The 16,822-nt window shown below is 51.1% G+C and overlaps 1 protein-coding gene across 1 annotated transcript in view; it reads left to right on the forward strand.

Moving 5' to 3' along the window:
- Positions 1-6,909: 6,909 nt before the first annotated feature.
- The window catches only part of LOC134339733 (forkhead box protein A2-like), a 28,258-nt gene continuing 18,345 nt past the window's right edge, over positions 6,910-16,822 (forward strand). The window contains exon 1 of the mRNA XM_063036465.1: positions 6,910-7,109. Coding sequence (XP_062892535.1) covers positions 7,041-7,109 — 69 coding nt within the window. The 5' untranslated portion in view covers positions 6,910-7,040. The remainder of the gene's footprint in view (positions 7,110-16,822) is intronic.

Below are 16,822 nucleotides of genomic sequence, written 5' to 3' on the forward strand. Positions count from 1 at the left end.
GATATACTGCGTCCGGTGCTCCCGATGTGGCCTTCTATATATTGGCGAGACCCGACGCAGACTGGGAGATCATTTTGCTGAACACCTATACTCTGTCTGCCAGAGAAAGCAGGATCTCCCCAGTGGCCACACATTTTGATTCCACGTCCCATTCCCATTCTGACATGTCTATCCACGGCCTCCTCTACTGTAAAGATGAAGCCACACTCAGGTTGAAGGAACAACACCTTATATTCCGTCTGGGTAGCCTCCAATCTGATGGCATGAACATTGACTTCTCTAACTTCTGCTAATGCCCCACCTCCCCCTCGTACCCCATCCGTTATTTATTTATATACACACATTCTTTCTCTCTCTCTCTCCTCTGTCCCTCTGACTATACCCCTTGCCCATCCTCTGGGCTTCCCCTCCCCCTTTCCTTTCTCCCTGGGCCTCCTGTCCCATGATCCTCTCATATCATAGAACCATAGAACCATAGAAACTACAGCACAGAAACAGGCCCTTTGGCCCTTCTTGGCTGTACCGAACCATTTTCTGCCTAGTCCCACTGACCTGCACACAGACCATATCCCTCCATACACCTCCCATACATATCCCTTTTGCCAATCACCTGTCCAGCTCTTGGCTCCGTCCCTCCCCCTCCTGTCTTCTCCTATCATTTCGGACCTCCCCCTCCCCCTCCCACTTTCAAATCTCTTACTAGCTCTTCCTTCAGTTAGTCCTGACAAAGGGCCTCGGCCCAAAACGTCGACTGTACCTCTTCCTAGAGATGCTACCTGGCCTGCTGCGTTCACCAGCAACTTTGATGTGTGTTAATAGAGAAACTATTTATGAACAGTCCGGGACTGACAAACAATCAGCGTGCAAAAGAAGGAAAACTGTGTGCAAATATGAAATATCATATCGAGGACAAAAATGTCTAATACGATTTGACATCGTCATAGGGCGAAAGTGTCGTGCAGACGTCAGAGGCAAGTTTTCCACACAGAGTGTGGTGGGGGTGGGAGTGCGTTACATTTCCGGGGTGGCGGTAGAGGCAGATACAATAGAGACATCTGAGAGACTCCTAGGTAGACACTTAGATGAAAGGAAAGAGAGCAGTGGGGGGGGGGGAGGGACAGATTACACTGATCTCGGAGTAGGTTAACGGAGCATCAAGAAAGCTCACCTCTGTCCCAGGATACTGACGGACTTTTACCGCTGTACCATTGAGAGCATACGCACCAACTGCATCTCAGTGTGGTATGGCAATTGTCCCGTATCGGACCGCAAAGCACTCCAGCGTGTGGTGAAAACTGCCCAGCGGATTATCAGCACCCAATTGCCCAGCATTGAGAACATCTACCATAACCACTGCCTGGGCAGGGCGAAAAGCATTATCAGGGATGCATCTCACCCTAACCGTGGACTTTTTACTCTCCTCCCGTCCGGTAGGCGCTACAGGAGCCTCCGCTCCCACACCAGCAGGCACAGGAAGAGCTTCTTCCCTGAGGATGTGACCCTGCTGAACCTCACATCACAGTGCTAAGCAGTATTGCATCCATATTGTATTGTCTCAGTACTTTGGTATTTGTGTGCTGTAGCACCTACTTTTTATTCGCAGTTATTTTGTAAATAACACTGTTCTTTGCATTTCTGGTTGGATGCTAAATGCATTTCATTGGCTTTGTACCTGTAGTCGGCACAATGACAATAAAGTTGAATCTAATCTAATTGAATCTAATTGAATTAATCTAAATGAATCGAATCTAATCGGTTCCTCGAATCTAACCCTAAGAGGTTAGCACAACATCGTGGGCCAAAGGCCTGTGCTGTACAGCTCTGTGAATTGTAGAGTCTTTGAAAGTGAGTCTGCCAATTGCGGAACCGGTTCAGAGCTGAGGTGGGTGAAGACACCCATGCCGATGGCTGAAGGGTTATATCTGTTCCTGAACTGTGGTGCGGGTCCCGAGGCTGCTGTACCTACTTCCTGAGGTTGGCAGCGAGAAGAGAGCGTGGCCTGGGTGGCGGGGTCAGGGTCCCTGATGATGGATGCTGCTTTCTGAAGGCAGGCCTTCGGTGTCGATGTGCTCCGTGGTGGTGGGGGTGGGTGGGTGGCGACTCAGAGGAGGTCCCGGCTGAGTGAGCCCTCGTCTTTGCGGGGAGAATCCCGCTGCCACTCTGATTCCTAACGTGCGCGGTGCGAAGGCGTCACGACCACACCGCTGTACCCCGTAGCACCTCCCGAGAGCTCCAACCCCCACCCTCCCCAGATGGTCTTGGGCAGAGGGGATGAGGAGAGCGCTCCCCCCCCCCCAAATTGGGCTGCAGAGGAGGTGTGGGGAAATGGTTTGGCTTGATGGACTGCTGGCACCGGCTTGCTGTGCTGACAGCGAACGGTCGTCCACAACCGTTTAGGATCTTCGACCCCCCCCGCAGAATATCCGCAAGATGAAAGGAGCTGGTTGTCCGCCTAAGCGGCTCTCCTGGAAACTCATCACTGAGCTCCAAGGCCTGGGCCTCGGTACCTCCCTGTGGTTAAGGCGTCGGTCTAGCGATCTGAAGGTCGTGAGTTCGAGCCCCAGCTGAGGCAGCGTGTTGTGTCCTTGAGCAAGGCACTTAATCACACATTGCTCTGCGACGACACTGATGCCAAGCTGTATGGGTCCTAATTCCCTTCCCTTGGACAACATTGGTGTCATGGAGGGGGGAGACTTGCAGCATGGGCAACTGCTGGTCTTCCATAGAACCTTGCCCAGGCCTGCACCTTCCAAGGCGCAAATCCATGGTCTCACGAGACTAACGGATGCCTCCATACGTACAGTATTTTGATAATAAATTTACATTGATTTTGAAGGAGGCAGGATACTAAATGCAACCCCACCCTCGCATTCGGAGCTGCCGTAGTGATGGTCGATGTCTTCCTGCCCATGGGCATCCATCTCACTGGCAGCCTCTTGCTGGTCCCTCCACGCTGATGGTGGGGTGAGATCCAGAAAGCAGATCAGCAGATGCACTTTGTAGGGCATTGGGGAACATACAGCTTGTCCATAAGAGTTCTCTACAACTTCTACAAATGCGCTATGTAAAGTATCGTTGGGGGTTGTATCTCAGTCTGGAATGGCAACGGCTCTGCTCTGGACCGACGTATCGTACAGAGAGTGATAAACACAGGTATGTTCAACTTGAATCCAATTGAATTTATTTTTAACCAATTCTCCCACGCTCTCCTCATATATCTTTTCGCGTGACTATATCTTACTGGTGTCAGAATGGTTGTTGTGACGTGTCTAGTGTGGTAGTGTAGTGGGTCGTGCTTGTCGCTCTCACTTTCAGCTCCCACCGCTGGCAAGCGGTCTCAGGAACAGGAGAGCTGAATGTGTCAGTCTCTCCCTGCCAGTACACAGTCTCTCCTACAGCAAGCCTCACGTCGTGCCTCCTCGCCGGCGACACACGGAAACTGAACTCCTCTCCGACTCGGGCTGAACTACAGAGGACGGGGAGGAGGTCCGGCCCCTGCACAACGTAGCACGCAGGTTCACCGGTGTGTGGACACGCCCTGGTGCTCGTGAACCAGACCCCCAGCGACACGTAAATAGCCCCACTGCCTTGCGGGCAGCCTTGGGAGAGACGAAGGCTACGGGAGTAAAACCCAGACAGCAAATCCGGAGTGGAGCCCCTGAGGCGGCCGGACGTCACCGAACATCCTTCCGGCAGCTCCTGCAGCCGAGCTGGTGACAGACGTATTGCTTCATAAACTTTCCTTTGGACTACACCGGTGAGGCCGAGAGGGGGATTTTGACGAATGTGCATTTCAGGATCTCCACACCTTCCACCCAGGCTGGTGATGATCATCACCCATTGTCCTTCGAGACAGACAGATGCCAACCAGCCAATATTTTACTGATATTTTATACGTGCTTTGTGTGCTTTGTGCTGTGTGTGACTGTTGGTATTTTGTTTTGTACATTGGCCCTGGAGGAACGCTGTCTTGCTTGGTTGTATTCATGGGTATTCATGTATGGTTGAATGACAATTAAACTTGAACACGAACCCTTAAACCCCTTATCAATCAAGAACCTATCAATCTCTGCCTTAAATACATCCAATGGCTTGGCCGGCACTGCTGCATGTGTCAGCAAATTGCACAGATTCACCACCTTTTGACTGAAGAAATCCCTCCTTGTCTCAGTCAGAAAGGGTCATCCCTCCGTTCTAAAGCTGTGCCCTCTGACCCTAGGCTCCCCCACTACCGGAAACATCCTCTCCGTGCCCCCTCCTTTCAGCAGATTTCAATGAAATCCCACCACCCACCACCGCCCCCCCCCGGCCTTCTGAACTCCAGCGAGCACAAGCCCAGAGACATCCAATGCGCCTCGTACATTAACCATTTCATCCCCAGGATTGATTTTGTGCACCCTTTCAGATCTTTTCTTGGTTACAAGGCAAAAGATCGCTCACGACGTCCCAAGTGGGGTCTGGCCTTACAAAGCCTTGCTTTTATGTTCTAGTCCTGTCAAAATGAATGCTAACATTGCATTTGCCTTCCTTGTTACTGTGAAGCCATAGGAGCAGGAAGCTGATGGTCGTATAAGCAGCCGGTGCATATCACAAGTCCTGGTTATGCGACCACTAGGCAGACGATCTCTGAAGAGTACTGATAATGGCTGGGGTCACCCGTCCCAAAGAAGGCGGCAAACCATTTCTGCAGAAAAATTTGCCAAGAACAATCATGAGACTCTGATCCCCCTGGTGACATGACACAACATTTGATAATGATGACAACCGACTCACCCCAGTACCTAACCTTAATCCCGGATTCTTAGGAACTTGATGGAGTCGCACTGACAGATTTTACAGATTTAAGGATGATACCAAAACATAAGGGTATTTTCTTATGCTTCACATATTAGACAGCCGTGTATTTTCAGAGAGTCCAGGGAACAGGAAATATCCAAGCACTTTGGACCCCTGGCCTGGGACCATCGTGTAAGCACCGTTGCAAAGAAGGCACAACAGCACCTCCACTTAGAAGTTTGTGTAGATTTTGCATGTCTCCAAGGACTCGAGCAAACCTCCACGGTGTAGATGCACAATTGAATGTATGGAAACGCCAACGCTCAAGAACTGTAGAGTCTGCAGAAAGTGGTGGATATGGCCCAGTCCGTCACGGGTAAAGCCCTCCCCACCATTGAGCACATCCACAAGGAGCGTTGTCGTCATCGTGGATATCCCTCGAGGTCGAGGATGATTGTCTTCGTTCTGAAGAAGAGGACCACAGAGTGAGGATGCCTGTGTGTGTATTTGTTTAACGTGTACTTGATGTTGCACTCCAAGAAGCACACGATACTTCACAAATCAACCAACTGATTCCAACAGCATGGAAACCACTACGACTGGAGCTGATGGATTTGTTGCAGCTTTCATCCGCCTTCACAGCCGTTGAGTTCGAAGTAGCTTCGTCCACCTGTTCCACCGTTGAGGTCTTGGTTGGATTGTTCTTTGTCAGGGACCTCACCCTCGACCTTACTGCCATGGGTGACCCTACCAGGAGCACAGCTCCAGACGGCATTGCTCTCGGGATCTCAGGACTACGACAAGGTGACAATCCACGGAGAAGGACAAGGAGCACTGCTACAAGGAAGCAGTATCCATCTTCAAGGAACCCCTCACCATCTAGGCCATGCTCTCTGCTCACCGCTACCATCCGGCAGGAGGGGGGGGGGAAAGTCTGCGGTCCCACACCAGCAGGTTCAGGAACAATCCTCAGGCTCCTGAACCGGTGTGGATAACTTCACCCATCACAAATCTGATCTGATTCCACAACCTAGGACAGCAATGAAGATCCTCCGCAGCTACCACGACCCATTGTTTTCCTGCCTATCACCTCCCTGCTTCCCCTCCCCCACCCCTTTGTCTTTCAAGTTACTGGTTTTTCAACTGGACCTACCAGCCTTCTCCTTCCCACCCTCCCCCCACCTTCCCTCTTCAGTCCTGACGAAGGGTTCCAGCCGGAAACGTCGACTCATCGTTTCCATGGATGCTGCCCGACCTGCTGAGTTCCTCCAGCGTGTTGTGAATGAAGATCCTCCATCTCTATCTCTCCTTGGTCATCTTCTCCACTATGCCCCAGGTCCTCATTTCTGTCTCTACAGAACGGGGCTAAGTTTTCTTTGTCCTCCCATGTTTCCTCCACCCAGTCCAACGAAGAACTGTGTCGATGATCGAGCTGGCCTCTTCACGTGCCTAATCCATCTCCAACGTTTCTTCATGGTGATTGTGTCCACATCCTCTTGGTGACCCGATGGCACTGCTCCCTCCTCCGCCGTCCCTCTCACAGCTCAGTGCTCCCTCGCTTCCCCATCCACAGCATGGTGCTCCCTCACCACCCCACCCCGCGGCACGCTACTCCCTCGCCGCCTCCCCCCCCCGGCAGCGTGGTGCTCCCTCCCCAACGCCTCTCCCGCACGCATGTCGCCATTTCTTCACCGCGCTCCCCCCGCCACCCAACCGTGGTGTGGCACTCCCCCCCCCCCCAGCACCCGTCCCTCAGCGCGGCGCTCCCCAGAAGCATTGGCTTGGGTGCGTGAGACCAGGATCTCCGGGAGAAGGACCGGAACGTGCAGGAGGGATCGTAAGGCGGAAGAAACCTCCCTTTTTTGAAAGGATTAGTGAAGTTTGTCGGGGGGGGGGGACTGACAGGGCTGGCTACAAACAAGCCCAGTCTCCAAACAAATAAAGTTAAGGCACTTTTCGCCAGCACTTGCAACACACAGCAAACATCTATCTGCAACCGGTAACTGCATTTAAATGAGTCAGTTGTTTTGGCCCAGGTGTACAATAGGGAGATAGGAGGGGGGTGGAGAGGACAGGCTAAAGAGGTGGGAAATAATTATTTAAATTTTAGCTAGAGGCTCAAGGAGGGAAGGACTGAGGCACACACAGAGCGAGAGGGGCAGCGTTACAGGAGCACTGGCCACTCTCTGCTCAGTTTGTTCCTCCACAGTACAGCTTCGGTGACTGGGACTCTGAGTGGGAGAGCAAGTGGAGACCCCTTCACAATGCTAAATGGGATTAAACTGGATGGCGTGGATTTCTCTGATTGGGATTGCTATTACACTGGGAATGAGGTAGGTTCAACTCAATTTTTTTGATACTCTGTTGATGAGAGAATGTTTTAGATCTCTCAAAGGCTGTTAAGATTTTCGGAGTCAGATTTTGGAGATGTATGGTGTGGTCTGGTGTTGAGATTTGTCCTTTGATAGCGTTGGGCAGGGGTCTGAGTGCGGGGGAAGGGGGCGATCACTACTAGTAAGTGGCAGAGCGTGAGGTTTTTCCAAAAGGATTGGAAGGTTTGGCCAAGTCGGGGGTTGCGTGTTGTGACCACGTCGGTGTTAGTCACCGGTGGGCTTCCCACTGGCCCGGTCGCATTACTACAGCCCCTCTGTGCAGACGGGGTTCTGGAGAGAATAAATTGTGCAGCGCCTCCAAAGTTGCCACGGTTTCTCAGGGCCCCTACCCACCTCGCCGGCGGTGGGGATGGACCCCGAGCCGCTTCAGGAGGGAATTAAGTGAAAAGAGGTCGCTTTGTGGAGAGTCTTGGAGGAGAGAGGAAGAGAGATAAGGTAGAGAGGCGGAGGGGGGGAGAAGAGGAGATGGAGACAGAGGGAGCAATATATATAGATTCAGAGAGAGAGGGAGATGAGACGGGAGAGGGAGAGAGCAACAAATATATACAGAGACAGAGAGAGGAGATGGGGGGACAGAGATACAGAGTGAGAGAGAGAGAGAAAGAGAGAGACTGAGAAGAAGAAAGAGAGAGAAAGGGAGGGGGAAGGAGAGAGGTAGAAAGAGAAAGTGAGAGAGAGGGAGGGGTAAAGAGAGAGAATGAGAAAGAGAGAGAGAGAGGGTGAGAGAAAGGATGAGAAAGAGGGGGAGAGAGATAGAGAGGGAGAGAGAGAGAGAGAGACAAAGGTATGGAGAGATCTGGCTGGGGAAGGAATTCCAGTGCTCTGGGCCCAGGCAATGGCAGAGAAATGGGAATTGTGGAACACGGAAATGGCCGGGATAGGAAGAGGGCAGTGGGGCTGGTGGAGATCACAGAGGGAGGGATTTGAACACAAGGTGGTGCCAGGCACTATAGAAATGCAACTCTTTTGTTCCTTCTCTCTGTTTCCGTCACCGTTCGCTTCCGCCCCATTAGGGTCACAGCTGGTGTTATCCCCCACACACCTATCTTCAGAACCAATCTCAGGCCCCCGGCATACGTACTTACAAAGGAAGGGTGGGGGGGGCAGGGAGGGCAGTTCACTGCGGCCAATGGAACCATTGGCACGTCCCAGGGATCTGGGAGGTAACGGGAGCGGGGGAGAAAGCGGGGACAAGCCCCACGCGGACAGCAGGCAAGGTCACTATTGCACTCGGGACTCTGGGGCTGCCAAGCTGAGGTGATAACTACGCCACCGCGTTGCCCAGCCCAGGGCTGTGGAACAGAGTCCCTGAAGGTCATCCACGTTGGCACGGCTCGGAAATCACTCCCAGTGAAAGACTTCAGAGCCATTTTCACAGCCTGCCGGGGGACTGAGGACGTAATGTCAGCCACCTCAGCACTGCTCGAGTCTCGTTCTCCAAAATAATAACAATAATCCTGTCAGAAAACTCTCTGTTAAGCATCCCAGCGTTGAAACACCCTCATTTTCAATACGTTGGTTGTCTGTCTTGTCGGACGATGACGGGAGGTCTGGGTGGGGGAGTTTTTAAAGTGGTAAAGCCATTGGGCTGGGGCTGTTCCACTCTCTCGACCTCAGAAGTCCGGGTCCAGTGGGACCAGTAGTCGTCACAGATGGGGTCTTCCCTGGTTGCAGTGGATGACCACGACGTCTCCTGTGTCTTGTCATTGCCCTTCGCTCTCCACGGAGCATGGTAAGACAGCCTTCCTGGCTGTTTGGTCTCATCTGCCTAGTCCACCAGAACTGCCTTCATATTCTAGGACAGGCACGCCCCCTACCTCACCCGTCCCTGGACACCCCAAACACCCCAATTCTCAATATAAGTAGTAATTTTTTTTTGTTTTCCCTCACACCTTCTTGTGGCTGTTCTGCTTCCACCAACCACAGCCTTATATTCCTTGGTTATGAAACATCGATCCCGATGAAGGGTCACGGCCCGAAACGTCGACTGTTTATTCCCCTCCATAGATGCTGCCCGACCCACTGAGTTCCTTCAGCATTTTGTGTGTGTGTGTGTGTGTGTGTGTGTGTGTGTGTGTGTGTGTGGATTGATCTTCAGTTCCAACATCTGCAGAATCTCTTGTGCTTCTGAAACATCGATCAACCGAGGCTAGGCCTTTTCTCTTTGGAGGGGAAAGGAGGATGAGAGGTAACTTGATAGACGCGTACAAGATGATAAGAGGCACGGACAGAGTGGGGTAACGTCGCGGCTCTGTAAAACCCTGGTTAGACCGCACTTGGAGGATTGTGTTCAGTTCTGGTCGCCTCATTATCGGGAGGATGTGATGCTTCAGAGAGGATGCAGAGGAGATTTACCAGGATGCTGCCTGGATTAGAGAGCGTATTTTATGAGGAAAGGTTGAGCAAGTTGGGGGTTTTCTCTTTGGAGCGAAGGAGGATGAGAGGTGCACAAGATGGTGAGGCGTAGATAGAGTGGATACCCAGAATTTTGTTTGCCCTGGGCAGAAATGGCTAATACAGTGGCGGCGGGGGGAGCATAATTTTAATGTTATTGGAGGAAAGTAAGGGGGGGGTTGTCGGAGCTGGTTTTTTTTTTCACAAAGAGAGTGGAGAGTGAGTGGAACGCGTTACCGGGGCAGTGGTGGAGGCAGATACATTAGGGACGTTTAAGTGGCTCTCAGATAGGCAGATGGATGACAGAGAAATGGAGGGCTAGGCAGGAGGGAAGGGTCAGCTTGATCTTGGGGCAGGTTAAAAGGTTGTGGGCCGAAGGGCCGGTACCGTGCTGTGATTCGATACTTTCTGATCTCGTGCCTGCCTGAGTGCTGTCAGTGGGTGTGGATTCACGATGCGTCACGGGAGGAGACGCGGCCGGCAGTTCCCTGTGGCCCACCCGCTCAGCCCTACACCTGGTACAGGTTTTTAATCGCTCTACCTCTGACCCCGTTTATTCTGACCTCTCCAAGCGGCACTGTGAGCAGTTTTAGGCTCCTTATCTGAGGACATGCTGGCATTGGGGAAACGTCACCAGGGAATGAAAGGGTTAATATATGAACGTAAACACGAGGAATTCTGCAGATGCTGGAAATTCAAGTAACACACATCAAATTTGCTGGTGGAACGCAGCAGGCCAGGCAGCATCTCTAGGAAGAGGTACAGTCGACGTTTCGGGCCGAGACCCTTTGTCAGGACAGAGGGTCTCAGCCTGAAATGTCGACTGTACCTCTTCCTAGAGATGCTGCCTGGCCTGCTGCGGTCACCAGCAAATTTGATGTGTGTTGGCTAATATATGAGGAGCGTTTGATGGCTCCTGGCTTGTACTCACTGGAGTTTAGAAGAATGGGGGTGGGGGGGGGTTCTCATTTAAATTCTATTGTATATTGAAAGACCCCCACCACCCAGGCCATGCTCTCTTCTCACTGCTGCCCTCAGGAAAGAGGTACAGGAGCCTCAGAACCCACACAACCAGGTTCAAAGACAGTTATTACCCTTCGACTATCAGGGTCTTGAACTAGAGGGGATAACTTCACTCACCCTGACACCGCACTGTACCCACGGCCTGTGGACTCACTTTCAAGGACTGTTCATCTCACGTTCTCGATACTCATTGCTCTCTGCCCCCTTGCTTCTTTGTATTTTCTGTGAATGCCTGCAAGAAAAATGAACCTCAGGGTCGTACGTGTGTCTAGTTTGATAATAAATGTACTTTCAACTTTGAACTCTGAGTGACCGTGGAGAGGTGGGGGAGTGCTAAAGTGGGGGAGTCTAGGACCAGAGGGCACAGCCTTAGGATAGAGGGACGTCCCTTTAGAACCGAGACGAGGGGCATTTTCTTTAGCCAGAGGGTGGTGCATCTGTGGGATCCATTGCCGCAGATGGCTGTGGAGGCTGTTATTGGGTACACTTAAAGTGGAGGTCGATAGGTTCTTTATTGTCAGAGGTGACAGGGAGAAACAGGAGAATGGTGTTGAGAGGGATACTCAATCAGCCATGATGGAATGGCAGAGCAGATGCGATGGGCTGAATGGCCTAATTCTGCTCCTATGTCTTATAGTTTAATCAGACTTCTGGAATCTCTATATCCTGTTCAGTGGCCGTTTTTGCAGCTGGTGCTTAGGGCAGCAATGAAGGTCCTCCATCTCTGGCAATGTTCAGGATTTCCTTAATCATATCCGTAGCTCAGTCATGCATGTCCCGGGTGGAGACTCAGGAATACCGACGCAGTCAGATGTAGAAAGAATTTTCACTGCTGTTTCCGAAACAGTTTTGTTTGACCAGTCAGGCTTGTCGGCCCTGAATGAATCCTCGAACCTGGAGGACCGGTGAACCAGTCTTAGTCTGACCTCTACCCTTTGACCTGTTTGACATGGGTGACCCTTCCAAGAGCCAAAGCGTCCTGACTCCAGCCAGCGTGGCTCACTGAGGCACGCAAGCCTCCAAGCCAGACAACAAGGTTGTGGTCTTCTTGGAGGTCTGTTCAGTGCCATGCAGAGTAACATGTCCTTTTTGTTCAGCAGTCTCCAGTGTTCACAGAGGGCTCTGTGTTCCTTTATGATTCCTCCAGTGGCGGTACTGGGATTTGTATCAGTGTATCATTGACACCTTTGTCGAAACACACACTGAAATGCGTTGTTTGCATCAACGACCAGTACAGTTAATGTATTGGGAGACCGCTTCTCCGAGCACCTATGCTCCGTCCGCCAGAGCAAGCGAGATCTCCCAGTGGCCACCCATTTTAATTCCACTTCCCATTCCCATTCCGATATGCCTCCTCCACCATTGAGATGAAGCCACACTTAAGTTGGAGGAACAACACCTTATATTCCGTCTGGGTAGCCTCCAACCTGACGGCATGAACCTCGATTTCTCAAACTTCAGGTAATGCCCCCACCCCCCATTCCTTCACCATTCCCCATTTCCCCTCTCACCTTATCTCCTAGCCTGCCCATCACCTCCCTCTGGTGCTCCTCCCCCTTTTCTTTCTTCCACGGCCTTCTGCCTCTTTCAGCAATCAACTTCCCAGCTCGTTACTTCATCCCTCCCCCTCCCGGTTTCACCCATCACCTGGTGTTTCTCTCTCCCCTCCCCGCACCTTTTAAATCTACTCCTCAGCTTTATTTCTCCAGACCTGCCGAAGGGTCTCGGCCCGAAACGTCGACTGTTTACTCTTTTCCTCGACGCTGCCTGGCCTGCTGAGCTCCTCCAGCATTTTGTGTGTGTGTTGCTTTGGACTTCCAGCATCGGCAGGTTTTCTCTTGTCAGTCAAAGTACGTGCTGGGGGCAGCTCGCAAGTGTCGGTCGCAATGTAGCGTGCCCACAGCTGACCCTAACCCGTACGTCTTTGGAATGGGGGAGGAAACCCACACAGTTATGGGAAGAAAGTATAAACTTGTTACAGCAGCGGGAATTCAACATGGATAGCTGACGCTGCAGGGCATTACGCGAACTGCTACCATGTGCCAAGGGGCTTAGTTCTGAGTGCCATCCACACAGATAATTTAACCTCATCGGTGCCTCGAGGTAGGGCAAGGGAGAAGCAATAACAGAGCGCAGAATAAAGCGTTACAGTTGCAGAGAAAGTGCAGTGCAGGCAGACAACAAGGCACAAGAGCCACGACGAGGTAGATTGTGAGGCCAAGAGTCATCTTTAACGTAGAAGAGGTCCGTTCAATGGTCACATGACGGCGGGATAGAAGCTGTCCTCGAGTTTGGTTTCCTCCCACAGTCCAAAGATGTAGTAAGTTGTGGGCGTGCAGTGTTGGCGTCAGAAGAGTGGCAACACTTGCGGGCTGCCCCCCACCTACTGGCGCATCCTCGAAGCCGACACAGATGATGCGTCTCAATGCTTCGACGCGCACGTGACAAACGAAGCCAATCTTAAACACAAGCGATTCTGCAGATGCCGGAGATCCAGGGCAATGCTCTCACGCACACAGATCGCCGGAGGAACTCGGCAGGTCAGGCGGCATCCGCGGAGACGCAGCATCGGGAAAAGCTGGAGAGGGTTGTAAGCTCAGCCAGCTCCATCGTGCGCGCCAGCCTCCCCACCGTCGAGGACACCTCCAAAAGGCGATGCCTCAGAAAAAAACTCAGCATCGTTCGTTAAGGATCCATCATGCAGGACGTGCCCGCTTCTCATTGCTACTATCAAGGAGGAGATACAGAAGCTTGAAGGCACACACTCAACATTTTAGGAACAGCCTCTTCCCCTTCACCATCAGATTTCTGAATGGACAGTGAACCCGTGAACACTACTTCACTACTTTTTTCCCTTTGATTTGCTCTCTTTTTTGCACTAATTTATTTTTTCATAAATATGTGTACAGTATTTCTTATTGCAATTTACAGTTTTTAAAAATTATGTACTGCAATGGACTTCTGCCGCCAAATGATGTCCCTCAAGTCAGTTTTCATTCTCTGTGCTGTCCCCCGGCAGCATTCGGTAGGTCAATAATTTCCCAAGTCCACAACTTCCAGAAAGTGGCTGCACAGGCTGACAAGATGGTGAAGGAGATGTAAGGCATGTACTGTACCGTTCTGTATATTTGTTATCAAAGTATGTATAGAGATTGAGATCCGTCCTCTTAAGAGGGAGCCACGAAAGAAAGAAAGACAATCGGATGCATGAGAAACCCCACACAGGGGGCTGCTTGAGATGTCGAAGTGTTGGGATGGACAGTTGTTTTTGATGGGCTCTAGATCGTGGTCTAGTCAGCCGGTGGCGTAGTGGTATCAGCACTGGATTTCGGGGCGAGTGGTTTCAAATCTGGCCAGCTCTTTGCACGCTTTCCATCTGTGCTGGGTTTAGCATCGAGCTAGCGACTCGTAAAAACAGACAAACATGCTAAAGAAATGGCAAGGAACAACAAGATCATGATCTCTTTGGGGAGGGGGCTTGCTTTCGGTGGGAGTTGAAGGGGGGCTGATGCTTTTGCTGCAGCTTGTGTGTGAGGGGGGTGGGGGAGCTTTGAGGTTCTAACGTTTTTTTCTATCGTTCATTCTTTGGGTTGTTTTCTGTTTCGTGGACGTCTCTGTGAAGAGTAAGAATTTCAGGCTGTATACATTCTCTGACATTACACTGAACCGTTGAGCAAAGACCACCAAACACCCAAATGTGTGGAAAAGAAGAACAGATCGTGCAAACGAATAACATTCACCCCAGAGTGCCCGAAAGTGAGTCTGCAGCCACACGGAGCCACCGATGCGGGTGAGGTCACGGCCCCGGAATCAGTTCAGCGCTACACCGGCGGTCGCCGGTCGCAGCTGCAGAGCGGGCTTGGCGCTGGAGCGCCTCGATCAGATCGTGCGGATAGCAAAGAGTTAGGAGGGAAACCAGGAACATAAGGAACGCGAACGGCAGACGAGGTGAAAGTTCGAGGGTTGTTGCAGCTCTGTGAAACTCGAGTAGACCACATCTGGGGCATTTTTCCAGGTCTAGAGGGCAAGCGTCATCACAAGAAGCTGGACAAACTTGTTGGCCAAAGGACCCGTTCCTGTGCTGTACACAAGGAATTCTGCAGATGCTGGAAATTCAAGCAACACACATCAAAGTTTCTGGTGAACGCAGCAGGCCAGGCAGCATCTCTAGGAAGAGGTACAGTCGACGTTTCAGGCCGAGACCCTTCGTCAGGATTAACTGAAGGAAGAGCTAGTAAGAGGCTGTAATTCAGTTCAGTTTGCCCAATTGTAGGAAGAATATGGAGGCTTTTTGCAGAAGCCGTATGGCACATTGGCATTCATTAGCTGGACGATAGCGTTCAAGAGCCGCGAGGTAATGTTGCCGCTCTATAAAACCCTGGTCAGACCACACTTGGGAGTATTGTGTTCAGTTCTGGTCGCCTCATTACCGGAAGGATGTGGAAGCTTTAGAGAGGGTGCCGAGGAGACTTACCAGGATGCTGGGTTGGATTAGGGAGCATGCCTGATGAGAAATGGTTGAGCGGGCTGGGGCTTTTCTCCCTGAGTAATAGATGTGCATAAGATGATAAGAGGCATACTGTACATTGAGTGGAGAGCCAGAGACATTTTCCCGGGGCAGAAATGGCTAATACAAAGGGGCAGAATTTTAAGGTGATTGGAGGAAAGTATGCAGGGGGGGAATGTCAGAGGTAATTTATTTACACAGAGTGGTGGGTGCGTGGAACCTGCTGCATGGTTGGGTGAGAGCGGCAGATACATTAGGGGCATTTAAGAAACTCTTAGATAAGCACATGGATGATATAAAAATGGAGGGAGGCGGTAGGTTGATCTTAGAGTAGGTTAAAAGGTCAGCACAGCATCGTAGATCAAAGGTTCTGTACTGTGCTGTGTTTTATGTTCGAGGAGCTTCACCAGGATGCTACCTTTATTAAATTGCTCCTCTCCACGCCTTGTGGGGCATCGGGCAGAAAACCTTGCCATCTCTTGAGCGCCTTTCTCCGTTTTTCCATGAGGCCAAGCTGCTAGCTAGTACTGGGCAGTCAACACGGAAAGCGTGCTAGTAGCCGGTCAGAATCGAACCCGGGACCGTTCGCCTCAAAGTCCGGTTCTGATGTGGCTGCACCACCGGCTGGCTAGCCTGAATTAGAGGGCATGTGCTATTAGAAGTTGGACAAACTTGACTTGTTTTCTCTGGAGCGGCAGAGACTGACAGAAGTTTATAGGATTGTGAGAGGCTTAGATAGATAGCCAGTATCTTTTTTCTCCAAGGTTGAAATGTCTAATACTGGCAGGGGGTGGGGGGGCTGCATTTAAAGTGAGGGGGAGAAGTTTAACGGAGACGTGCAGGGCAAGTTTTGTTTATACACATACAGTCCATCACAGGTAAAGCCCTCCCAACTATTCAGCAAATCTACATGAAACGCTGTTGCAGGAAAGCAGCATCCATCATCCAGAATATCTCACTGCTGCCATCTGGAAGAAGGTACAGAAGCCTCAACACCCTCACCACCAGGTTTAGGAACAGTGACTATCAGGCTCATGAACCAAAGGGAATAACTTCACTTGCCCCATCATTGAAGTGTTCCCACAACCTATGGACTCACGTTCAAGGACTCTTCCTCTCATGTTCTTGATATTTATTTATTATTATTGTTTCTTCTCCTTGTATTTGCAGTCTTCTGCAGCCCTGGTTGAATGCCTAGTTGGGTGGTATTTCATTGATTCTGTTACAGTTATTATTCTCTAGATTTGTTCGAGTATGCGCATGAGAAAATGACTCTCAGGATTGTATATGGTGAGATATATGTACTTTGATAATAAATTTACTCTGAACGTTGAGCTTTGAGTGGTGGGTGCCTGGAATGTGTTGCCAGGAGTGGTGGTGGAGGCGGATATGATATGATAAGGCTCCGACATAGGCACCTCCAAGGGGACCACAACCTTGTCGTAGGGTTTGGAGGCTTGTGTGTGCCTCGATGACCCGGAGAGCTACGTTGGCTGGAGTCAGGGCTTTGTGCTTTGGCTCTTGGTCGGGTCACCCAAGACAAACAGGGTCAAAGCCAAACTAAGGGTGGTCCACTGGTCCTCCAGGTTCGGGGGTTCATCTCAGGGCCATCACAGGTAAAGCCCTCCCAATTGTTGCTGAGTGCGACAGTATCTCTGAGTCTCAACACGGGACTTAACACACCATGACCGACAGTAGTGAAAACCGAGAGGAAGCTACTGACATGATG

Source organism: Mobula hypostoma, chromosome 30 (genome assembly GCF_963921235.1).
Source record: "Mobula hypostoma chromosome 30, sMobHyp1.1, whole genome shotgun sequence".
NCBI lineage: Eukaryota > Metazoa > Chordata > Chondrichthyes > Myliobatiformes > Myliobatidae > Mobula > Mobula hypostoma.